Here is a 26,600-nt window from a genome sequence, read left to right on the forward strand (position 1 = left end):
CGTACCCTCATTATCCACGACAACCACGTTCAACGCCTTCCTCTCTACGAAGCTAACCCTCTGATTCTCATCGCGAATGAGTCTCAGCAGGCAAGCCCCCCTGGCCTTTCTTCTACCCACATTTCACTCCGTATGCATGTTCCTGGGAATAGCCTTCACTTGCTACCGCTGACGGGCCTTTAGGGGTATAGCGACGTGAAGCAGTGAAATTATCACCCGAGGAACACCTAACTCCCTCGGAATATGCAGACTCGAGCTAGTCGTAGAGAGACGCCCCATCTGGGCCCTCTTATGAGTTTCAGCTATCTCATCCAAGGTATTATGTATGCCCAGCTGGAGAAGCCGCTCGTTGCTGGTGCACATCGGCACTCCCAACACCTTCTCGGTGATATTCCTTATCTGCGTGTCAAGCTTCTCCTTCTCTGAAGGCTTCCACTTGTGTATGGCCGCCACATAGGTAAAGTGTCACAACACAAAGGCTTGCATAAGCCGAATTCGACTATCTTCCTTTTAACCCCTTCTACCTATTGGACACCCTCTTCACTAGGCGAACCGCATTCTCTGTCTTGACAATAATTTTCGCAATCGTCAGCGTGTAGGCACCATTGGCGCTCCCATACATATGTGCCCGGTGCCCTACAGAGTCTCCCTCATCACAGCGTACGATAAAACTATCATGTTCCGAGCTTAAAGGCGACGCTTAAGCGTCCTCCAATCTTCGTAAAAAAATCTCCGGCGAAAATTTCCTTCACACTTTCCGTTTAAACGCTCATTTTCTTCGCGCACGTTTTGAGTAGAGTTACGGAGAAAGCAAACACGTCTGTTGGGCACAATTTATTTTCAGAACAGCACACTCGCTGATGAAGATATTTTTCAGCTTTAGGAACATATTGAACAAACGGCAAGGGGACACTTGGTGTTTGTTTCGCCTTCGTAGCGGTCACTGGATGCACTGCATGCTTACAATGTGACGGGGATTTGAACAAAGGGAAATTTAGAGCAGAAATTACATGTTTCATACCAACAATGACACAAGAAACTCGCGTACCGAGCAACGTGGCAAATCAGGTGAGCTTCGATTTGCCCTTGTAGCTCCTCCCATTAATATTTCTTGGTCGCTTAACCTACCGTGGCAAACCATTTGGATAGTAATTAGTGTTGTCTTGGCATGTCATTATAAGAAATAGCAGAAAAAGACGTGACTCTACGCACTGTGGATAACTTACACTTCACTCCATGCATGTTTGCTGCGCAGTACAAGATAACAGCACACTTTAGTTGAGTCAAAAGCTGGCTTGGAACGCACGAACTGCAGATCACACTTTAGCGCTATACAATGAGGCGATGAGCATAGGACAATACCAGCACACTTAGACACACTTTGTACAAAGCTGCAGGGTGGAGGCTGGTCAAAAAGCGAAGACAACGCACCATCAAATCGTACAGGTCATGGTCATATGGCAGTCCCAACTGGCCGAAGCTATGAACAGCATGGCCGTATTACCACGAATGGTTTGATCGGAAGCGTCCACCTTATTCTGTGACATGACGCGAACATGCGAACTGGCCAGGTTCGGAGTGAAATGTTCCGTTTTTTGTTTCTACAATGTTTTTTTCAGATATTCACATCGGGGGTCGGCCTTCTTCAAGGAATCGTCGCCGTAACCACGTTAGAGCACTTCTACATACGCCGCAACATTCATCATGAGTGCCACTGGAAGTACTTTTGTGCGTGAATAAGCACCGATACGTTCCAGCCTGCCCCCACCACCATCTGCCACTCTTCCGCCACACCAACGACATGTGCGAGATGACTGAAGCCTTATCAACACTAGTAGTGTCCGAAGTCTTTTCAGATCACCTTGCCAACTTCTGGCATGTCCTCTTCGAGACATCATGCTACCAGGACTGGGACAACACGTGCCGCAACTTCCCCCTCAATTCGGTCACGTCCGGACCCCACTAACACACACTCACACATGTTGCTCACACGGAGTCTCCTTCCTGCCAAACTGAGGTCCTGTTGAAGTTATTAGGACCCAGCTCTCGCACGTACTTTCAAGCTACGCTGGAGGTGGACAAGAGCCGTCTTATAATGTTCTACCATTCAGCGATTCACGAAACGGCACGCTTTGAGTGTTCGTTAGCGGATCGCCACGCCAGTGTCTTGTTTGGTGAGGGGTTTAGAGAAAGTCCTCGATGGTTGTGTCTCTGCAGCGGTGTTGGTGTTGCACACTCTTCTTTTTGGCCGCTCCCTTCACGCCGGCTGCGTGGACATGTTGAACGCCGCGTGCATGGAGCGGCGGGCAGGGCGAGTGTCACAAGGCGAGAGGGTCACCCGGTAGCGACGGCATCGAGGACGGGACGGCGACTGTTGAGGTCGCGTACGACGTGAACGTGTACGTGGATCCTAGACGCGTCGTGCCGTTCCTGGACGATGACCGGTTGGCCGCCGTGGCTGATTTGACGCGGCAGCGCGGTGTGAGACAGGTGCGGTGGCAACAGCGCACCATGCGACGCCTGAACTTGCTTGACATGAAGCAGTACACAATGGGATTCAAGCAGCTGTGGACGAATGGCAGCAGGTAGAAGAGGACACGCACAGCGTAGATGCCGTGGTTGAAGACGTTCAGGCAGCACTTGACGACGATCTCCATAATCAGGCGGGGACCCCAGCAGAGGAGAAACAAGACTACGACCAGGATGAGCATCTTGATGACCTGTAAGCAGACAATGGGGATTGAGGCCATTTAGACGTCATCAAAAAGCCGTCGTTTACCATCGTATAGACGAATCAAGAATGCATCGTAATATGCAGAGTCACGCTAAGCCTGGTACTTTAGATTGCGTTAAAACCGCTGGTAAAACAGCCATCGCGTCCGTAAACTGAACTGGACCCCGTACCTCGTACTACACGTGTAGTGTGATTTATCTGCTTGTTCAAGCATGCCAAAAAATGCCACACAAAGCCCTTGTGACTCCCCATAATGGCAGAGTTCGCCTTTTGTTTACCCGGTACTTTGTTGGAGAAGTCCGCATTTTCGGCTGCTCAAAATCTTTTTCGGGAACATGCATTAAGAAGCAAAGACATTCACGGTGGCTTCGTGAAGTTATAGCGTTGTAACTAAGGCGCGACGTCGAGGGTCGTTGGCTAAGTTGGTGCGCGATCATAGGATGTTGCGAGTCCATTTTTCATGGTTCAAATGGATATTTTCCCCATGTTGGAGGGAGAACCGCGACTTAAAAAGAGATTTTGACAGTGTATAAAGGTCATCAGGGGGTCCTACTTATGCTGTGGCCATCCATGCGGCAGGTTTAACGTCCCATGTGAGCTACGCCGTGTTAAAACCTAATTTGAATGTGAACGTAAAAGAACAGTATCCGTCATCCCGTTCTAAGGTACGAAACCATAACAACGAATGTAAATACCTGCTGTCGGGCTTTTTTCACGTCCCGGATGTCTGAATTGGCGTGGCCTCGAAGAATGAGCCTGCAGTTCGGCTGTTGAGGAGCCGGGCTGGGTAGGGAACCTAGCCTCGGAACCGTGGGTGCCTGGCACTGGTAGCTGTAAAGGGCAATAATTATCAAAAAAATTGGTTCATTTTTTTCTGAAGAAGAATTGCCATGAAAATGTAACATGAAAACCAAGGGTGGCTTTATTCATACTGGCAGACAAGAGCACAGCGTTTGAGTACGTTTTGTTGTTAGGAGTTGCATGCGCATGAAACAATAGACCATCGTGGTAGACCATGACGTTCAAGAGAAACAAACGCATGTCCTCACACTTCACGCCCAATCCTGCTCCCAATTAATCTTGATAACTATGCTTCGACCATATTCTTCGTCAGAACTCCATAACGCTGCAAGGTGCAAGCTTACACCATTTATTGATTTTGCAGTGGAAGAACTGGGTCCGCTGTTCGCTCTTATTTCTATAATCGGTCACGAAATGCTGTGGCTCAGCGCTAGCTCGCAGCAGGGTCGTCGACTGCTTCGTACCTGAACTTGGCGGATTGGGTGAGTTGATCCATGGTCTTTGTGCTGACCCAGAGCTCGAGGATGACCCAGGAGTAGCAGACGATCATGACCACCGACGGCAGGGCAAACAGCGTGACCAGGCGGTACCAGGACACCGACTGACCCTGCCAGTCGTGCTCGTCCTTGCACCGGTAGATGGTGACGTTCACCCGAAAATTCGTGAACGTTGTCGGCATCACGTTCTGCGCAATACAACCGAGAATAACACTCTTTCGATGGTTAGAAATCAGCGTTTCAAAAGAATCTTTAAGAATATACGATACAATGACTGCTGATAAATGCCGCCCTGCACCCGCAAACACATCCCTGTTCGATCCAGTGCTTAAGTTAGTGAGCAGAAGTTGACACGCCACTGTCTCTGCTGCATACAAATGTCATTACCTGCCCACATCAGTCCACCGGTGATGACTATGGCGATGGGAAAGATGTATGCTAGCGCAGTTGCTTTGTTGCTAAAGTTTCTTTTCATGCACGAGGTCGCGCCTTTCTATATGGGAGGTGAAAGTTGTTTTGTGACTAAGGCGAACGCGGAAACACGACATTTTTACCACTTTTTGGCCCACGTTAAGAGCCGCAGGGAAGTAAAGAATGTTTTTTTTCTGTTATCCACGCTGTTTGTTGGTTATAGCTCCTAAATGTCGGGGAGGGCATGGGAAATTAATATGCACTGTCTTTCTCCACGCACAAATTCCTGCGTTGCTGAGAATTCTGACGCTTTATACTCGGCAAACGCATTGTGAATTCTTTCAACAAATGTGGTCTGTTGTTGTAAGCACCATAAACATTGAATTTTGCGGAAAATGTCATTTCTATTATCCGCATTCTCATCCTGTTCTTTTCCACTTCCTTCCATGGTAGCGTTCTCACTCCTCCGGTGAGGCGGAAAGAGAGAGGAGGAGCCGGAGTCGCAGACGACAAAAGGGTAAGGATGCCACTAATCACTTATAACTGCCACTTATAAAGAGGAGGTTCATCATGATGGCGCTGTTGCGGCGCGACGTCAATGCGTTGTTTCACCCTGCTTCCCGTTGTATTGTAACAACGTATTGTAACAACGGAGCGCACCTTGACGACGAGCATGGGTAGGGCGACGACGAGCGAGACGAGCCACACTCCCCACATGAGACGCTTGCAGTTGCTCATCGTGCACACGGTGCGGGAGTGAATCGGGAACACGATCACCACAAACCTGCGAGAGAGAAACACCCGCAAGCGCACGACGGGGTTAGATCGGTGAAGTTTTTTGAGGCTAAAGTCCAACGACGACCGCTCGCTCGAGTTTTAGAAGATTCGAAGAACCCTCTTGGGCTAACAGCCTGAGGCAATCACATATTGGTGCCAATTTTTTAGTGAGGCGTGATGGTAAGTTTAAATTCCATTTACAGATGTTCCATTCGGCTTTTTGCACACAGTAACAGTAACACTGTCGAATGTATGTCGGGACGATATCAGGAAACGTGGTCCAGGTTTGCGCTTATGTTCTCCTTTACGATGCTTCACACCAACTAGTTACTTATAGGCATTCAGTGAAATCTTAACATCATTGCTTCCTCCTTCTACGGAAACCTCCGTTATATCCAGGGTAGCATACAGCAGACATATATTGCTGCAAAGCAATTTTAGAACTGATTCCAATGTTACACAAAAGGAAGGTACCGTCCTCCTTCGCAATATCGGCCCTCATGCGGATGCTATAATTACGTTCCTAAATGGAAATCCTACCTTCGAAATCGGAATGAAACATTGGACGAATTTTATTCCTACATGCCAAATAATAATTTGCACTACCTTCTACGGCTGCGAAAGGCCGCAGAAATTAGGCAGCTCAGCACGACTTTGTGTATTCGATTTCTTGTGCAAGTAACCGTTGTGGCCGAAAGCCATCACAGTTCTCTTTTTCTAATCTCTCCTAGTGGCATGTGTGGTCGTCTTTAGAAGAAGCTGAACTTTTTGCTAAACATTTCGCATTTGCCTGCCACTTTGTTTTCGAGCTCTCCGTATATTCCCTCTTCTCCGGAAACGGCAGCCAGGCGAATCTCGTTGCCTAGTTAATCACTTTTCATAACCGAGTTGTGTTCCTTGGTTATAAAGGCTTAGTGGAATTGCCTCCTTACAATAAATGCGATGGTTATAGCAGTTAGCACAATTATTTCCCACTGTCCTTTTCAACTTTCGCAAAATGGCCCTATGGCTGTATGAACGGCATGATAAGAGCTATGCCCGTCATTTACTGCGTTCGAATTGAATATCTAGGGGAGATTTCTCTTCGTGCAATATAAAAAATGGTATGTGCGTGCATGCTGCTAGAACCCTGGAACACACAGACAATAACAGCGCATAAAGCATCGAAAGCATGGAAACGTAACAACATCCTGTGTAGAGTCCGCACGTATCTATATGAGCCTGAAACCAAGACATTAAGAGAAGCGATGCAAGGTGCATGCACGGATCAGCATAGACGCAATCAAATGCGGTAGACTAAGATTGTAATAGCAACGGTAGATGTGAAGTATGCTCAAGGATCACTTTACCCAATTTACAATGCTGGGTGATAAAAGCTGTTAGGTTAAGCTGATTACAGCGCGTTAATTTCGGACACCGCCGAATCGACCTTTCATTCCTAATTCTGTACTTCAATACGAACATTGTAGCCCGGTAAGTTCATCTTTTTTCTCAGAGTTGGTTTTGTATTCTATTAATCCTACAACACCACTTCTAGTGCCGTTTCTTATGCGCGAGGAATTAGTGAGCTAATGAAAAAGCTGTTTTAAAGGGACCCTCTTTTCTACAACTTTTCCCTCTGCTTGCGTAGTTACGCATTGCGTAGTTGCCCTCCCGTAATCATGTGGTACGCAATTTGGTGCTTATCCCAAGCTCCGGTGTATTTTTAAAACCAAACCGAGGGCACCAAGCCCCTATTACCTACATTTTCGGAATTTAGCAATGGGCTTGGATGCTACCCTGTGTTGAGGGATGCCGTTACAAATTTTTCTGAGTATCTCCTCATTCTTTCTTATAGCGCAGGTCACATTCCTAAAACGCGTTTGCAGCCCTTGTACTTGCACCGTGATGCCGACCTCTGTGTGTCATCCTAATCGACGACTGCAGTCGTAGTAGGACGATACAATTACATCGAGCAAAAAATAATGAGGCGAACGCATTCCTAACTTTTGTTGACATAGAGCGACTAACACATTTAGTTTAGGCGGACGGCAAGAGTATGAAGGGACAGCGTCTATAATAGAGATAGTCAAAGTGTAGCTGAAGTCTGTTATAAAGACAGCGGCTTACGTTGCGCCAGTGCGGGTTCCTACCTCTCGAGCGTGACGGCGACCATGTTGAGGACGGAGGCGAATGCCGACACCGTTTCGGCGTACGCGGCCAGCTTGCACACGGTTCCGCTGGCGTCCCAGCGGACCACAAAGTAGTGGGCCACGTCCAGCGGGGCGCATATCGTGAGGAGGAGCATGTCCGACACGGCAAGGCTCACGAGGAAGACGCTGGTGACGTTCCTGGAAGATTTGTCACCAGCCATGACGGAGATCACCACCAGGTTGCCGCTGACGCCGATGGCAAACGTCACGAGGTATGTGGCCACGATGAAGAAGAAGTACTCGTTGATCACCCACGGCACAAGCATCTCCTCGGGGTACTCGAAGTACATATGGCCGGGCGGCAACATGGGCCCGGTGTCGTTCCAGGGGTACTCTCCCGCCGGAGAAGGCGTCCTCCAGCTCGCGTTGACCGCCAGTCCGTCACAGTCCGTCACAATGGCGGTGTCATTGAACGTGAAGCAGTCCTCGGTGACGGGAGGCTCCATTGTGGATGGTGGCCACGGGACGAACATTCGAGGTGGCTTCGGTTGGCGCAGAGAAGATCTAAATTATTCGGTAAAATCGGGATGGTTGTCACAGGAATACGCCGCGTTCGAGTGGGCACATGCTTTACTGACTATCCCCTATCAGACAGATTCGTTGTTGACACGCAGTTGCATTGGCAGTTGCCCATTTTTATGAAACTGCAATGCTTCATTTACGTTGTTGCTGCACTTCGCGCTAACTGTCTTCCGTTTGTTTGGCTCGCACTGAAACGCTCCACTTTGCAACTCAGAAGACACCTAACACGAAAGTTGCAAAACCTTGACGTTGAAAGACGAAGTCAGGCGTATCTTGATGAGGTTAAATTCTGATATAACCAGACATGAATTCTGCGGGTTAAGGCCGGTAGTGACGCTGCTGTGGCCACTTATCTCTAAGGGGGCGACTAGGTTCGGTTAGGGTGCTTTCTGGATGCCGCTCTGCATTAGCAGTGTTCTGTCTGAAGCATGCGCGGGCAATAATTCGATGCAGGCAAGAATGGCCGTGGAGCGTGCCGTTTTCTTTCGCTTCTCGCAAAACCAGAAACCTGCGATAAAAAGAAACGGAATACAAACATTAGTTTACTCGTCTGTCTTTTTCGTTCGTGAAGAATAGGCAGAGTGATTCCTTATGTACGGCATTCAGCAGTACGTGAGAAAGTGTTATCTTTCAGACGGCATAATATATATGTCTATCCAATTAATCCAACCGTCATGAAAACGGACGTTGAGTTTTAATAGACCCCTACTGTGTTTCTATAGAGTCAATAAAAAGTCGATTAAAACTCATCGCCTATAGACTGTGCTCGTTAGAAAGTCACCCAACTTTTTATTGCACAGACTCAACCAACATTTATTGCCTAAAGGACATCGAATTTTAATACACACTTGATAATGCTTTTCTATAGAGTGAACCAAATCTCCCATCTTAAAAACTGCGGTTAATACAAAATCAATGAATGTTTAATGCCAAAATACAATATGCCTTTTATTGCCTTTACCAGATTGAGTTTTAACAGACTCTGTATTGCCTTTCTATGGGGGTGATCGAACTCCTAATGTGTGGACTCTGGTCATTAGACAGGCAATAAACTTATTACGAACCCGCAGCAAGCACCTCATTGCCTTCATTACATTGAGTTTCACTAGACTCTGCATTGCCTTTCTATTGCCCACCCACGGAAGACTGGTAGTTTGGTCACTCACGCTAGTTTGCCCACCCACGGAAGTCTGGTCGTGACGTTGACAACATACAAATTACGCCGATCACACCTGTTATAAAGGTCATAGCACATGTGCTTGCTGATGTGTATAACCTTTCTCTGTCTACAGGCATTTTTCCTAAACGCATGCAAAATTCGAAAGTTATCTTGTTGTTCAAAGGTGGAAATAAGGACCACATGTCAAATTAAGGACCTCTCTCCATTCTTCCAATTACCCACCGCGGTGGCTGAGTGGCTAAGACGTTGCGCTGCTGGGCACGATATCGCGGGTTCGATTCCCGTCCGCGGTGGCCGCTTTTCTGATGGAGGCTAAAAGCAAAAACGCCCGTGTGTACGAGATTTCGAAACACGTTAAAGATCCCCAGGTGGTCAAAATTAATCCGGAGCCCTCCACTACGGCGCGCCTCATCGCCTGCGTTGCGTCGGCGCGTTAAACCCTACAATCAATCAATCAATCAATCAATCAATCAATCAATCAATCAATCAATCAATCAATCAATCAATCAATCAATCAATCAATCAATCAATCAATCAATCAATCAATCAATCAATCAATCAATTCTTCCAATTTCTTCAAAGGGCCTAGAAAAAATTATATACAACAGGATAGCAGATTTTTCACGTAAGCACGCATTATTACGTCCTCCCAATACGGCTTCCTTAGGGGAAGGTCAACAGCAACCGCTTTGTTAGCCCAAAAAGAAATCATACTGTAAGCTTTCGAAAAAAAAATTTTGTTTAGAGTATTCATTGACTTTTCAAAGGCTTTCGACCGCATTCATCATCAAACACTGCTAAAAAATTCAGTTATATGGCATTCGCGGCTTCCCACTGCAACTGTTAAATTCCTATTTAGGACACTGTCAACAATGTGTAGCAATAAAAAGTTATTTTTCTTCATTCCAGAAAATTTAAAAAAAGAAGGCTAAAAAAAAGAAGAGGATTAAAAAGAAGGTCCCCTTCACCGTGAAAAGTCGTAGTGGCACTGGGTACCACCCCCAAGCACAGGAAAAAGATTACATTGGCATAAATACCCCAGAAAGTGGACGGAAAATTAGCCCCGCCGGTAGCGTAGTGGTCATCGCACCAGACCGGTATTCTGGAGGTCGTGGGTTCTGATCCCACCCGGAGGACATTTTTTTCTCCACTTTCTTTCAAACTTTCCAAATCATTTATTTCTTTCCGAGGTTTTCTTGACTGCCAACCCTTATTATTTCTTATATATATAATATATATATATATATATACGCATACATACATAAACATGTCTGTGTATAGACATCCATATAAAGACACGCGTACGCACTCCTGCAAGAACTAGGCATCATCGGCATTTTTTTCTAGCATAGGAAAAACAAAAAAAAATGAGATGCAAGAATTTACTAATAGGATGAGTTGAGCAATGATTGTAGCGCGTAAACCAACAGTTCTCGTCCGTAATTTGTAGGGACTTGAGGAATGAACCATGCTTCCGGCTGGCGGGTGTTGTGGGTAAGACAGTTCTGTGTGAGATTGGATAGTGCCTCGAGGAAATTGTTATTTCGTCTTGTATTGGTGTGATAGCGCATGAGCAATTTGTCATTATATACAAAGTAAAATTCACGGACACGTGATTGCTGGAAAATTAGTCCGGTGTGAGCATCACATCGCGAATTCAAAATGGCACGGACAGCTTTCTTTTGTAGTAGGTGAAGTTTGGAAGTATTAGTCATGGTTGTGATACCCAGACCAAAAAGCTGTATTTGATATGCGAAAGAAAGAGGGAGTTGTATATAATAAATTTATGCTAGTCGGAAGAAGCGCAGTCTTGAAAGGATGCCACCGACACGTGCAGTTTTGTTAGCAACGATATCGACGTATTCACTCCAAGATAAGTGTTCATCGAAAATTATGCCAAGGCTTTTTACTGAAGGAACAAGTTGCACAGCAGTGGTACCAATCAATATCTCGGCATTTACGTGTCCAGTTTTATTTTTAGATCTAAAAAGCAGAGCCGTTGTTCCAATCAATGGTTCCAATTTATTAAGGAGAGGTCTTTCCAGAATAGTTCTAAAGTGTTCAGGTTTACGTCCTGAAATGCAACGCTAGGGCTTCGTTTTGCCGGTTTTGATGCTACCGTCTTTTCCAACATAAGAAAAACGGGTAGGTGATCGCTAATGTTCATGGCTCACTCCCGAAACTGCTTTGCAAGGGTTAGTGTTTGGGATAAAGACGTCTATTAGCGTCGCAGAGCGACTTTGAAAGCGCGTTGGAGTGGCTGTGGTATTCATGAACCCATGTGACTCGAGAGTTAACATAACATCCGAGCGCAATGGTGAACGATCAAGCATGTCAATATTAATGTCACCTCCCAGTACCGGAGTTAGACCATTGTCATGTACCCAGCCAAGGAACTCACCTAGGAACGCTAAGAAGGCCGACGTACTCCCGCGAGGGGGTCGGTATATGAAGGATTAAATGTGGGTATCACAACGCACAGTTAATACCTCGAAATCGTACGTTACTTTCGAAAATTGGGCTGTTTCACTGCAACATAGAGTTTTTCTTGTCATAGGAACTGCACCACCACCCTGTTTATTCAGCCGATTTAAATGATGTATGTTGTAGCCAGCTACCTTAAGCACATCGTCATGCTGTTTGTACCAGGTCTCAGTTTGCATAATTACATAGAATTGGAAATTGAAACCCGAGAACCGAGTAAGAATTTTATCTGAAATTAATTGCCATAAATTTTATAAAAATAGTTCAAAACTGTATTCAATGCTGACTCAAACGCGACAGGGTGTTGCGACTATACTCAGTAAGAATTTCATAAAAAGCTTAGTGATTTTTTTTAAACCCCTTAAGAAACTCATAAGAAACTACCTTCAAAACCGGTAAGGACTATTGACTTGGCTCTATAGACTTTTAATTAAAGCATGGTGGCCAATTTGTAATGGAAACTCAATAGAAATATTCTATAAATTGTTGACAAAATGCTTATAGTATTCTTTTTGGGCAATGTCTAAAACAAGTTTATTAAATCTCGGTAAACATTTTTACGACTGACCTTCGAAGAACGCCAATTACGTATTCTTTATGTGCATGTTAAAGCGCCTCCCAGCTCTCCGCTTCTGTTTGCCGCCGTGACCCCGGGTCGACACGTATGCGCATTCCTGACTACCAACACGTAACGGTATTTCCGCAGCGTAGGCTGCTTGTACCGGTGCACGTACTGCGTACATGTAGAGAGTCCACGCCAGGACAAGGAAAGCCCTGTATCCTTCCCCTATGGCAAGCCTCACAACAAGATTCACGGCACGACAACGTACCAATCTGCAGTAGTTTCAATAAATCAGTATTGTGGCACTCCTATTCCTGCTTTCTCACGAATAAAATTGCACAACTGCTGACGTAATTTGAGAAACAGCTGTGGACTATCCAGTTTTATACTGCAGTAGGTAAGCACAGCCGGGAATGAGGTTTGAACGTTCACTTCAGTATGCCGATTATGCGCATGCTTCACCAGACAGCCAACAAGTCTTCTTGACCTGGACGTACATGCGTCTGCAGTACGCATGTTCACAAAAAACGCGAACGCGAAACGTACAGTCATGGACAAACGAAATGCGCACACGGAAATATGAACCAGCACACGCAAAATTGAAAAGTACTGCTCGTGGACATCGAATAACGGCAGGCTACTGGTATGTTTGGAAAGCCACATTTCCCAGCATTGTTATCGTAATTAAGCCACACGTACATTTCACCTGCATGTAAAGAAATACCGCTTTTTATTTGTCCTGGTTCACATTTTCGTGTTCGCGTTTCCTTTTTCCATGACTGTACATGGAAAGCGGTGCACAGAGAAAAACAAATTGGAGCCATTTCACTCAATCTGAAAGATGTCGCAAGTGCAGAGCAGTGATTCGCCATAATGGGCTGTAGCACCGTTATAGGCTCACTGCTACCACCGAATTCAATTAAAATTTCCCGCCTTGGCAGTGCTCGCGCTCCCCCTGCTCGTGTGTGTCTGCATCTCTTCCTTTGTGTCCGTGTTCCAGTTGCGCTATCGTTTCCCAACTGCGCCAGCGGGAATTCTGTCCTTTTTGTGCTTGCTTTTACTAAAAGAACGCGGGCGCTGCCGCTTAATTACGTATATTTTCCCTAGAGAAGGCAAGCGTGGCAGGGGTGACAGAACGTTAGAAGGGCAGATGAGATCAATAAGTTTGCGGGGATAAATTGGACGTGTTAGCATGGGACCGGGGTAATTGGAGATTAATGGGAGAGGCCTTTGCCCTGCAGTGGGCGTAGATAGGCTGCTGCTGGTGATGATGATGATAACGATGTTGTTGATGATGATGATTTTGCCTCAAATGCACCTACAGTTTCCTTTGCGCTGAACAACGGGTGGATATATGACAAGCGCCGGCGGTTCACGAGTTTCGAACGCGTATGACTATATAAACCGCTTGACTTCCGAAGCCTTTCGGTTACGCCGCGACGACAGCCGCTACGACGGAACGCCGTGTGGCTCTAGTTGGGTCCAGCGAGCAAGCTAAGACGGCAAGTCAAGCCGCTGAAGTGCTCTGCAGTTAAAACGTCAAATTATTCGCTTTCACCTCACCCCAGTTGATACGTGACCAACGACCGCGGCGGCTCGTCACCCAGTCAGTGGACGGAGATCTTACTGCTCCTGTGTGTTCACACAGATGGTGTGGCATCCTGAGGAAGGCGAGGAGATATGCCATATCACCCTCTGCCCTTATCCGTCGCAATGAACCATCAGTCGTTTTTTTTCTGCCATCTGCACTAGCGTTTTTGGTTAATCTTGCTTGTACGCTTGTGTGGTGTACGCGCTTTAGCGGAATGTAGCGGCGGAAACAGCTGTTCCCTAAATTACTGTTTGCGAGCTTTCCCCGTCGCTAGCTCTCAATCCCACAGCACTTTCCGACGCGCACTCACGACTGTAACGTACATATGCCTGAATGTGAAGTAGGACGGGCGCACGTTATGCAAACGCTTATAAAAATAAAACACACCACCCCCTGTTTCTGCTGCTGAATGTACGCGATTTCCTTGCCCTGCGAGTTCTTTCCGCTCTGTGCGCTACTGCTCCGTCAGCGACGCGACCATTAGTGGCTCTGAGGGCAGGAAGTCAGCAAATGCTTACTTCCCTTTGAGTGCTTTGTGTCTTCAAGGGCTCAGCTTCCGTGGCCGACGGGCAGCTTTCCGGCATCAACCGCCCCTGTTTAGGTTGCCACCACAAGAAACGCACTGCGTTCACTAGAACAGATGTCACTTCACGATATAGAAACCACCCGGAAACATCGGGGAACCGATATCCGAATAGCCTTTAGACCCAAAACGCCAGCTCAGGCATCCATCTCTTGCTGAACGCTCACCGACAGCCTCGGGTCACGACATCCTTGTTAAGTGCTCAATCCTGTTCCTTTCCCGCTAAATAATTTCCTTGTCTGCGTCTCCGAGGCCTATGTCTGAAATACATGTGATTACTTTTTACACCAGCATAAGCGAAACTCTGTACATGCTGCTTCGGTGAAACAGAACTAAAGACTGTATCCGAAGACCGGGTAGTATCCGCATACGACCCTGCATTGAAGCGGAAGAGATTCTCGTGAATTTCGGCTCCAGCACAGAGAAAAATGCCGTAAAGAAGGAGCACACCATGCACCATATGCAACGCGGCCACTTTAGCGTTGGAAGTGTCAGTGTAAGTCTGCCGGCCAGGAATCGCACCCGGCCGAGTCCCGTAATTCCCGATTAAAGTGTACCAAGAGGCGCGATTATAACAATGAGTAGAAATATTACTCAGTTACTGGGGTTGATAAGGAATAAAATGGGTGGACCAGCCGATGGACAGCGCATTGTCCACGCCGCACGTGTGGTTCCCCTCCTTAGTCGATCTTCATGTTTAACCACGCGACACAGGTTGCCTACTTTAATCCTCGCCTTTCGTTCGGTGTGGGATTGGTTTGGTATGTAGAATACCCCTGTCACGCGCGTTTGTATGTGCGGGTAAGACGGAATAACATTTTTAGATGTACGCTTGAAAAGGCATCTCGCGTCGTAAAAAAATGCAGGAGCACCAGCCTTCATACTCATTCAAATAAATGTGGCAGTCACCGATCGTACAATGATACTGAACTAGTGCCAGTCAATTTCAGTCTAGATGATAACATTTGCGTCGCCCAAAAGTTTGCCACCCAGCATCAGAATTAGTGTGTGGTAATTGGCTTCGTGAGCATGTAATCTTCCGTTTGGACTTGTATAAGTGCGTGTGTCTATAAACATTGCAGTTAAAAGCAAGCGCTTGTTTGTGTTCCTGCCTTCCGTCCTCGGTTAATGTGTGCTTTTAACTTTCCTCTGAGTTGAAACTAGCCCAACCTTCGTTGTTGGCCAAATGTTCGCAATTATTCAACAAACAGGAGGGTTTATAGATAGGCATAAAGAAGAAAAAACAAATGGATAAAGTTGGGAGATAGGGAGGGGGTAGGAAGGGTGTTAGGGGTAAACGCGGCGGAGGCAGAGACCGCAGAGTAACGTCTTCTAAGAGCCTCCACATCGTTCGGCGCTGCGAAGAACCTACTCGCTCCGAAAAACGTTCGAGTTTGCACATCTCCAAACGCGCACAAATAAAGAAGAAGCCAAATAATCACTCACGCGTTCCGGTTTAGCCGTCATCCGAGCTGGACAATGGCGGAGTATACTGCCACATCTGTCGTCCCTATAATATATCCCACTCCCGGTAAACCCGTGTAATTGATTAGTGCGAGGAAATGCCCTTTTTCTTCCCCAGTACTGTGTATAATTCATTTCGCACTAAAACCCCAGGTGGTAGTTTCAGCATTGCGTAGCCCCTTCACTAATACGTAGACGGAGACCTGCTATTCCTTCCTGCTGCAAACACAAGCGAAATAAGGATCTCAAGTACAGCTCGATATAGTGGTTTCCCTTGAAAGCCCGTTGGGAAAGTTGCAGACCGAGGCCGGGTTGAGCCCCGATACTAGCTCTAGATAATGACGAAACTGGGTAATCGCGAAAGAGCACACACGTGTAGTAAATATTTCTTGACGCGAAGGATTAAATGGTAATAAAAGTGTCGGCAGGGGCCCCGAAGGCAATAACGTTTAGCAATTACGCATTTCTATTTTAGGAAGGAGGGTTGCTGGAAGTCACATTACTTTTTATTAACGTTTCGCCATTCGCGGAAAGCATTTCTTTTCAAGTTGTAGCGATTCTGGGCAGAGGTCTGCGAGGCCAGTTACCCTTTTGGTCTAATGAAGCTTGGAACCCTCCACATTCCTTTCACAGCCTCTCAAGTAATATGCACGGTGGTTGTTTTACAGCTCCGTCATGCACAATGCCTGAAGCCCATAACAACACTCCCTCGATACCCATTGTGGCACCCATTCACGCATCAGCAAACGTACCATAAACGCTACTTCTGTAAACAATATAGATCGAACGGAGTGCGTCCACGAAACGACAACATCTAAAAACCCACCACTTCGCGAAAATGGTCAGCTCGCGCAGGCGATTGCGACCATTATCCCTCATTTTTGCCGCGGGTTGTGCGTGAATCGACAGCCGCCATATAAGGGGGCACTAATATATCTCCCGCTTACGTGAGCTACACTTCTGCCTGAACTTCCACGCCCCTGCAAAGCGTCAGACGGAAACCAAAACTCCAACAAACCTTACGTCTTGATGTGGTAGGGAACCTGATCACTATTGTTTAAAAGGGCCATGCTGGCGAAGTACACGTTTATTTTATATCATAGATTTGGTGTTCTATAGTGTACCCCTCCCCCCCCCCTGCGCTCCGCCAGCAGCAAACGATGCTTTACTCACTGAGAGATTACTCAATGTAAGCGGAAATTTCAATTCTCACTCTAAATCGCCTGTTTCTTGAGGTTAACGGCGACGTATCCAGGGCCGGTATTTCCAAGGAATGTTAAGTACGTTGGCTGCGATGGCAGCGGACGACGAAATGTCTTTCGTTGCTTCGTTTACTGTTGTCCGTCCTCTAGATGGCGCCACGATGCCGCTCAGGCCCGCTGTCCCCACTCGATTTGTTTTTGACCAATGTGCACCTGGCTTATTCTTGTTACTGTTTATAGTAATCGTTTCGTGAAAAATTGGGTATGGTCGACAAACAGGGTCATGTAAGACAATGTCGTTTATGCAAATTGGCCAGCGTCGTGCGAGACAATCCCAAAGCGCCAGACTGCCGCGCTGCTATAACAACGGCAGCAGTACACGCAGCACGCACTAGTGCTTCTATGTTTACGTGTGCGTTCGTAACTTCCATTGCTTACCACCCCCCTCCATTCCTACGGCTATAAAAGCAATATACATTAAATTTTGTGCAAATAACTTGTTTTGCAAGCTTTTAAGCCCCGTCTAACTTTCGTTTGCTTTTGTTGGCCTATGCCAATCGCCCAGCGGTCCGTGATACGTCATAGGTTATATTGCGGGAAATGAGCTAGCGGGTCGCATGGCCATTCTCTTTCTTCGTATTAATGTAGCTTAGTTCAGTGAACTTTGCGTTAAAAAATGGCGTCAGTTTATTTTAAACAGACAATCTTTCGAAGCAACCAAACTTGCAATTTGTCTTCATGGCCCCTTTAAGAGCAGTTTGTGCATTTTCGAAGACGGAAGAGCGGCTGTCCTTCGGAACAAATCCCCTTTCTCCCCTTCCACATACGCTCTTCCGCTCCCCCCCCCCCCCCCCCCCCTAAGTTCTTATATATTCTTTTCAGTGCAGGGAACGCACCAACCCACCCGCGTCCGCACGACTTGGTGTCACCATTCCAGCGGGTTTCCCAGTCCAAGTTAACAATTATATACTTCTACGCCTACGGTCTTCATAAAGACGCCAATTACAAATACAATTTACAACGCAATGTGCCAGCGCATCCACGCATGCCAAACGTGATGTTAACGTATCTGTTTTTTTTTTCATACCTACAGAGGAGGATTTACATTCACACCATGCAGAGAGAGACATGCCATGCGATCGGCAGTTATGAACGTTCAACGTGCAAGGAAATGCTCGAAGTTTTGTCGCCCGGGCGACGCATTGAGAGGGCTCCACGAAGCTTCACACTACGTGCAATTAAAAGTGCCACACACCATTTTTCTGCAGGAGGTAGCGGGCTCCAGATCCACAACGTCAGATCCACAACCAAGCAGTCTGAATAAAAGGGTAAGGCAGAAAGTGCAACCTACAAAGCTAACAATGTTTTTAGTGAGTTTGTGTGTAGCTATGGTCGCGACCGAGGAAGTAAGGAAGGCTTTGAAAGAAATGAAAGGGGGCAAAGCACCTGGTGAGGATCAGATAACAGCAGACCTCTTGAAGGATGGCGGAGAAATTGTACTTGAAAAACTGGCCAACCTGTATACGCAATGCTTAATGACCGCAATGGTACGGGAATCTTGGAAGAACGCGAACATCATCCTAATCCATAAGAAAGGCGACATGAAGGACTTGAAAAATTACAGGCCGATCAGCTTACTGTCAGTCGTCTACAAGGTATTTACAAAGGTAATCGCTAACTGAATCTCTGCAGCCTTATATTTCAGTCAACCTAAAGAACAAGCAGGGTTGCGTAAAGGGTATTCAACAATGGACCACATTCACACGATCAATCAGGTGATAGAAAAGTGCGCTGAGTATTCTCAACCCCTATATATAGCCTTCATACATTATGAGAAAGCATTTGACCCGGTCGAAATCCTAGCAGTCATTCAGGCATTACGGAACGAGGGGGTAGATGAGCATTATGTAAGAATACTAGAGGATATCTACAATGGGTCCAAAGCTACCATCATCCTCCATAAGGAGAGCAGTAAAATACCTGTAAGGAAGGGCGTCAGACAAGGAGACACAATCTCTCCAATTTTATTCACAGCATGTTTACAACAAGTATTCTGAACGTCGTATTGGGAACAGGTGGGAGAAAGGGTTAAGGGAGAATACCTCAGTAACCTCAGATTCGCTGATGACGTTGCCTTGCTAAGTAACTCGGGGGACGAATTGCAAAGCATGCTTTCCTCACTGGACGAATAGAGTAGAACCGTGGGCCTGACAACTAACATGCAGAAAACCAAAGTAATGATCAATAACCTCGGGACAGCACGGCAGTTTCGGATAGGGGGCGAGGTAGTGGAAGTGGTAATCGAATATATCTACTTAGGCCAAGTTGTGACCCCTGATCCCAACCATGAGGCAGATATAATTAGAAGGATCAGAATGGGGTGGAGTGCATACGGCCGACATTCTCAGATAATGAATAACAGCCTACTATTGTCCCTGAAGAATAAGGTGTATGACAGCTGCATCTTACCGGCACTCACCTACGGGGCAGAAACTTGGAGGCTCACTAAGAGGGTTCAACTTAAATTGAGAACGACTCAGCGGGCAATGGAGAGGAAAATGGTTGATGTAGCATTAAGGGACAAGAACAGAGCGGAGTGGGTCAGGGAACAAACGCATGTTAAGGACATATTAGTAGAAATTAAGAAGAATAAATGGACGTGGGCAAGGCATGTAATGCGAAGGCAAGATAACCGTTGGTCATTAAGGGTAACACAGTGGATCCCTAGAGAAGGCAAGCGTTGCAGCGGGCGGCAGAATGTTAGATGGGCAGATGCGATCAAGAAGTTTGCGGGGATAAATTGGTCGCAGTTAGCACAGGATCGGGGCAATTGGAGATTAATGAGAGAGGCCTTTGCCCAGCAGTGGGTGAAGATAGGCTGGGGGTGATTATGATGATGACTACAAAGAGATACTGCTACATTTCTGGTCTCTCTAAGCGTGTCGCCATGCCACATCCGGCAAGCTCATTTCATTTAAAAGTGCGATGAAATGCCGTTCCCCTTCCTTCCCAAATGGTTCATATACTTCCTTTACTACCGAAACCTCGTGTTATGTATAGTTCTAGCTTTGCGCAGTCTTTTCGCTAATACGTATGAAAGACCTGCAATTTGTTTCGTTATGTAACCTACTAGAATTGGGGATTACAAGTGAAGCGCGGCCTAGTCGCTTCTTATGAATACCAAAAGTTCCTGAACGGTGCCAGGCAGAGCTTTTGAGATTATCGCTAAATAATGGCGAAACTGGGTAATATCGCCACTCCACAGCACAAGAAGCCACAACGAAAAGCAGCCTACAAGCGAAGTAACAATGGTTGAGCGAGGCGGATTAAATAGGGATTAAGGTCCCGGCTGGGGCTCTGGGAATAATAACGATCCGGCACGGCGTATTAAGTATGTTTGGAAGTAGGCGTGCTTGCAGCCTCATTTTGCACGGTTAGTGGTTCTCAGAAAGGATCTGTTTTTCACGTTGGTAACGCTGAGTGCATGTTCAGAGTACCTACACTCTGGTCCCCGTAGGTCCTCTTCACCACAGCTCTCTAGAATGACCTGTTGAAGTGACCAAGTGTGCGAATCCGGCGAATGGCGATGCCTAGCAGGTGATTTCACTAGAAAGTGGTTTGAGCGCACCGACAAGACGCCAGGCGTGAACGGCGTTTTGCATTGCACAATATTCCTGCGCAGATGCCCTTTTTCGTTTAAACTTAAAGCTCGGCCACGTCATTCGTCGAATTTGCGCGCTAGGCAACTTCGACTGACAACCTCTTACAGAGCAAGTTGGTCGCTCTGAGAAAGAAGGCGCCTCTTATTCGATTCGATTCTGGGGTTTAACGCTCCGACGCAGCGCAGGTGATGAGGCGCGCCGTAGCGGAGGGCTCCGCACTAATTTTGACCACCTGGGGATCTTTAACGTGCGCCGAAATCTCGTATACACGTGCGTTTTTGCCTTTCGCCCCCATTAGAAAAGCAGCCGCCGCGTCCGGGAATCGAACCCGCGACTTCGTGCTCAGCAGCGGAACGCCTTTGCCACTGAGTTACCGCGGCGGGTGAAGGCGCCTCTTAGGAAGGAAGCTGGTCGCACGCAGAGCGGCCCGTTTTCCTGTCAGGCTGGTTCGTGCCAAAAGACAAGAAAACGAAGCCGAAGAAAGATGCTTAACAACGATGTAGCACCGAAGAGTCCCTCTGATAATCACTAGCATTTTGCCATATAAGCACGTAAGCAGACACAAGTACCCGATGATTTTTTCCCCTTCACCCCGCTCCCACTTCACTCCTAAAGTTATCATCAGAGAATGTCATGCATGTACGACCCCACCTAAACATTTATTGTAGCATAACCAGATCTATCGTTCTTTTCTCCTTTGGACACTATCAGCGTACATTATATTTAAATTTATAGGGTCTAAGTACGACAGATTGCCTTAAAATGAAAGCGGAGTGGACTCTGCCAGAATGCTGCAGACAAAAATTATTTCTGCCTCTCCGTCTTCATAGTTGTCGAACGTTTGACAAGCGCAGTTCAGCAGGGCCTTGTCATCGTCTTTCATTTTGAATGTCTGTTCTCCACGACACCGAGAGGAGGACAATGCGAGCTAGAAGAGGAGACGAATGAATGCACTTGCTAGCTTATGCTCACTGATTGCTGGTTTGCGCAGAAAACCGCCCACGAGTATGCTTATAATAGTCTAGCACGAGCTTTCACTATACCAATCTCAGTGGTGCTTATCCAGAGGGCCCGAGTTCTGCCTTCTCCCGAGTTCCCAGCTGCTTGGGTTATGAAAGTAGTGACAGTGCAGCATCCGATACACCTCGAGCAAAACCGGCGCAATCGCGCGCAGTGCACCGTATTGGTGCACTGCGCGCGGTGCACCGGTGCACCGTATTGGTGCCGCTTAAGCTGATAAAGTACGGATTGCGGTATCATCTGCATGCAGCGACATCTGAAATTGACGTGAAATACTCATTCCCTAGCGTAAACTAGATAAGCCCACTACTACTTTGAAATCCCCAGCCTGGTTGTTGGCCAGCCCGGCGCGGGGCGGTCCGTTTTCTTCGAGGTTCTGCTATCCCACTGAAGTATGTTTGCTACGTGATTGAGAGTAGACCCAGTGCAGCTCTGCTCAAGCACAAACCAAGTATGCAAATGGGTTCCCTGTAGCGAACGTACGCGGCCTGCTCCCGACCATCAAATATGGCTTTTGTTTACGGCTTCGTTGAGTGTGCACGGTGGGTGCTTATCAGGAACCGTCCCAATTCAGCGTGTCAAGAGCGTGTTTGAGCATTTGCGAGTGCCTATTAGACGTTGAAGTTGTGTCATTTGTCATCGACTGTTCTTTCTCGCTGTATGGAGAATGCAGGAGGCCTGTGGGAAAATCGCGTCGTAGTGGCCGCTCCTGTCGGCACGGACAAGAGTGAACCCAGTTCGGACCGAACACACCCGCGGCTGTGGCACGATTGGCTCACGGTGGCCTGGGGTCTTCAGTTTTGTATGGTACGTGCTACGTTCTTGTCCCTGCTAGCAGGAATCGAATGGCGACTTCGTGGCTACGACGCTACCCCATTGACAAAGTCGACGCCATGGGTGAGTGTGGCTTCAGTCGCCATGCCGCGCTCACGAATGAGCTGGGTGTGTTTGACTAAAGTGTGGATATTGTGCCGGAAGCCGGAATTTTACCTTTCCCAGACATTTTGCCGGCAGCGGGGAATTTATTTGTCCCAGATATTGTGCTGGCTATATTGCACTTAGTAATCAATGTCTCGAAAAATAACAAACACGATATTTGGTGTTACCATTGGCTGGTCGTGAATATGTCACGATCCTGCCGGCATTTTTTTGCCGGCAGTCCGCATTTTACTATCACCCGTGCAGATGCATTTATTCTTATGCCTGCTTTACTCGCGCATGTATTTTAAGCAAATATCTAAGGTAACAAATTCTACCTAACCTAACCTAAGCGAACCAGTAAAAGCTGGTCCTACCTCAACCGAACCAAACCTAACCCAACACAACCCAACACATAAAGGCGGCTCTCAGATAGATAATAATGACATAATTCCGAAAAAAAAAACGACTTTCTGAACAGTGAATAAGGCGAGGAAAATCTCGAGGAACAAAGTTGCAACAAATTAAAAAAATTGCACCATCTCCCCGAAGGGAACTTAGACAATCTCCCCGAGGGTAACCAAAGTAATAAAATGCCTATTTGGCGTTGGCGGCAGCCTTGCAGTGGACTGCAATGCTCTCAGTGATTCGAAAGCTGGCAGCTTCACACAGCACTCTGGCCCACATCGTCTTTCCAAGGGGACATCGGATGCTGCGCAGAGACATGTCGCGCCTTCTCCTAAGCTTCCTTCAGGAGACGGAACTGGCGAACTCGTGGTGAAAGGACACTACCATTGGCTAATTAGGAGGAGCTTGGGCGGAGCAATTGCTGGCATATCCAGCCAGGCTAACCCCGCCTGATCCCACACAACAACCAGTACCACCACCACCACCACAGCCTTGGTCAACCTAATAACTTTCGTTTAAGGTACGTTCCCTGAATACGTCATCCTAAATGGCACGGAACATGCAATGGAGAGGAAAAATGAAGATTTTGGCTTCCGTTGTTCAATGTCTCAGTGAATAAAGCAATAATTGCTGCCGGACAAGCGCTGAGGGCGCTATAAAACAACATTTTTTTAGTGAAATACACTTCCATTATGTCTACATTCTTCTGTTTGAAAGAACTAAGGTGGTAGCTCACTCAGCTGCATTCCAGCCACAAAATATCTTTCCTGAACCAAAAAAAGAAAAGATTAAGGCTGCAAATTTTGCACAAAAGTGACATATGCATGTTGGTATTGAAGTCATGCGGTTGAACAATCTCCCAGTCTTGCTTTTTGGTTGTCGCTTAGGTCTGCGCCACCAATCACACGAATAGAATTCTGTGACGCCGTAGAAAAATCGCCAGAAAGTGGCTGTGGAGTCGAAAAACTGTTGAATATCCTGATTGTTTGTTTGAAGTTCACAATACAATCTGTATTGTTGTTATCCGGACAAAAAATTGAAGCAAGCTCACACTAACGCGCAAGAGTTGAAGCTAGCGAAGCTTTACGCAACCTTCACGATCATCATGACAGTTCAAGTCAAACGATTGCAGCCGATTTGCTTCTCCTTCGGTGCCTGAACGACATTATTACGTCATTGGTGCTATAATGTCGAGCTTTCATTTTTGTCGAAGTTATAATCATCTGGCGTCACCTTGGAGGGGCATACGCTGTGACCTGTCTTCCCCATTCAGGGAAAGTGTTGCCACGATTACGGACACCTCTGGAGTCTTTATAGCCAGTCTTGCAAATCTTCCTAAGTGGGCATGCTTGGCTTGACAAACGCGCGCAGGGGACGCTGGGCGGTCGTCGCGAGGCACGCACAGACGAGCGCTAGGCATTTTCTTGGTTTTGTTAACTGCCGGGCGGTCGCCGAGAGGCCCACGCTCACGTGCGTGCGCTCGGCAATTTCCTGGTATTTCTAACTCCGGACGTGAAAAATTACGATTTGTTAAACACCATTGCTATTAAAAAACCTTTTAATGAACCGAAATTGTATTTTGTCTTCATGGCCCCTTTAAGCAGTGACGTGGTGTTATATGCAGTAACGATCAGTTCCAAAATGGGTTTTGAAATAAAAGGAGGGTTTTGTTTACCACGCTGTCCGATCTCGTTCAGATTTGGTCTTTGACGTGGCGTGCATTTCGCTATAGTTTAAAACTGGCCTGCACATATTCGTAACAATGAATGAAGAAGGGCAAAGGTATGGCATACCTAAGGTTCTGGTAGGTGCAGTTGAAAGAATCAAAACTATAGGAGAAAAGAAGCCAGTTGCAGTAATTCGCGCCAGATAAGAAGGAAATGAAAACGGGGAAAAAGACGCAAGTTCAATGTATCAGAAGAATCGTTTTTATAAGTATCGCCAAGTTTTCGCCTTCAAAGCACGTAAGCAGACTTTAGTGCCGAAGAAATTTTGCATCGACAAGCATACAAGCGGTTTCGATAACGTAACACTGAGCAGCCATTATTTTGAGCGTGGCGCGTTTCCACCATTCGCTTTGTTTTTTTGCCAGTCGGCCTTAGTCACGTGATTGCATTGTCTGCCAACGAGGGAATAAATGGGTAGAAACTGCTTCTTACGATAGAAAATTCCAAACAAAAAGCTCATCTGAACACCTTATATGAAAGAAAAAATTACCTTTACATTTGTGGTGAAATACAGTTCAATAAAATATATAGCTAAATTAGTTGCATTTGCTTGCCTCTATCACCAGTGCAGCAGTGGAGCGAGATAACGGACTTAAAAATGTAAAAATGTGCGATACTCTGGTCCCGCCTCCTTGGAGCGCGCTGCCCTTACCTAGTTACGTCACGTGAATAATCAGCAAATGACATGAATGGCATAATTAAAACGTTTGAACTCCGCCTCGATGTGTTATCATTATATTGCGTGGGCGTCGCTGGAGCTCGTGTCTCCCGAGTTCCGTTCAATTTCGGGCCTTCTGGAATCGCACCCGCGGGCTCACATTCTGTATGATTATATACAATAGTAATCAAGATATGTCGTTTTCAAACGCCCACGTTCCGTAGTTCTTGGGTAGCACAGCACTGTTACTAGTGTACATACTGTACACGTCCTCCGTTGGTATCTGCAAAGATATCGTGTTCCCTTTGCGTGCATGTGTTTATCGGAGGGTGCGAATGAAGTCCTGCAGTCAAATTGCGGGAATAATCAAGGAACCTCATATTCCAGAATGAGAGTGCACTATTTGAGAGCTTAGATTGCAAGACCCAGTGAAAGCAACAGTTCTTTTTTTTTTTTTTTTTTTTTGCCCGGGGCGACTATTTTCCCGAGGAGAGTTCCCGTCCATCGATGCAGAGCGAAAGTAAAACAGGTGCAGAATCCCTGAAATCTTTTCCCTCTGTTTAATGTCGGCGTAAATCACACGAGCCACCATGAAATTTTCAGTTCTAGAAGCCACGCTGCCTGACAGACTTTCGGTGCACGGTGGCTATGCTGGGATGGCTGCAATAAACGGGTCATCCTCCCTCCTTACGCGTCATTAGGTAGGAGCCGCAAACTGTTATTGCGAAAGCGTTCTCGTGCAGAGAAACGAGTTTTTGCTAAACCCTGTTTTGACACCATTCGTTGAAACTTGCCGCCTCTTCTCTACGAAAAAAAAAAAAAAATGCCAGACTAAAATTACATCACCTGAGGATTCGATTCCAGTTCCCCGTTTTTATTTATTCACACTTCGGGGAGTGCGTGAGAGAAGTATTCAGTAGAAAACGACGTTTTGGTCAAGCGTGCAGAGAACGTCCATACGTAACCGGAATGGTTAGAGCGCTTTATTGCTCAACCACGCGGGTTAAGTGACATCAAGAAAATGCTACTGCGTTGACTCACTTGGTTGGGAATAATTTGAAACTGTACACACCGAACCTGTCCCGCGACATTCTCGACGCTTAATGCTGTGATGTAATGTAATCTTTTTCCTCCTCTTCCTCTTCCTCCTACTTCTCATCCAGCAACACGGTCAGAAATTTTGTTCAGTAACAATTCCTAAGCATTT

The 26,600-nt window shown here is 46.6% G+C and overlaps 1 protein-coding gene across 5 annotated transcripts in view; it reads right to left on the bottom strand.

The window, feature by feature from the left end:
• Positions 1–819: 819 nt before the first annotated feature.
• LOC144163423 (cholecystokinin receptor type A-like) overlaps positions 820–26,600 on the bottom strand; it is a 291,048-nt gene continuing 265,267 nt past the window's right edge. For all 5 annotated transcript variants that reach the window (XM_077694407.1, XM_077694409.1, XM_077694406.1 and 2 more), the window contains 5 exons: positions 7,353–8,442; positions 5,104–5,227; positions 4,000–4,220; positions 3,430–3,565; positions 820–2,720 (listed from right to left, as the gene is read on the bottom strand). In XM_077694407.1, coding sequence (XP_077550533.1) covers positions 2,319–2,720; positions 3,430–3,565; positions 4,000–4,220; positions 5,104–5,227; positions 7,353–7,885 — 1,416 coding nt within the window. In that variant the 5' untranslated portion in view covers positions 7,886–8,442 and the 3' untranslated portion in view covers positions 820–2,318. The remainder of the gene's footprint in view (positions 2,721–3,429; positions 3,566–3,999; positions 4,221–5,103; positions 5,228–7,352; positions 8,443–26,600) is intronic.

Source organism: Haemaphysalis longicornis, unplaced genomic scaffold, assembly GCF_048455015.1.
Source record: "Haemaphysalis longicornis isolate Haplotype H1 unplaced genomic scaffold, Haemaphysalis longicornis Haplotype H1 scaffold_12, whole genome shotgun sequence".
NCBI lineage: Eukaryota > Metazoa > Arthropoda > Arachnida > Ixodida > Ixodidae > Haemaphysalis > Haemaphysalis longicornis.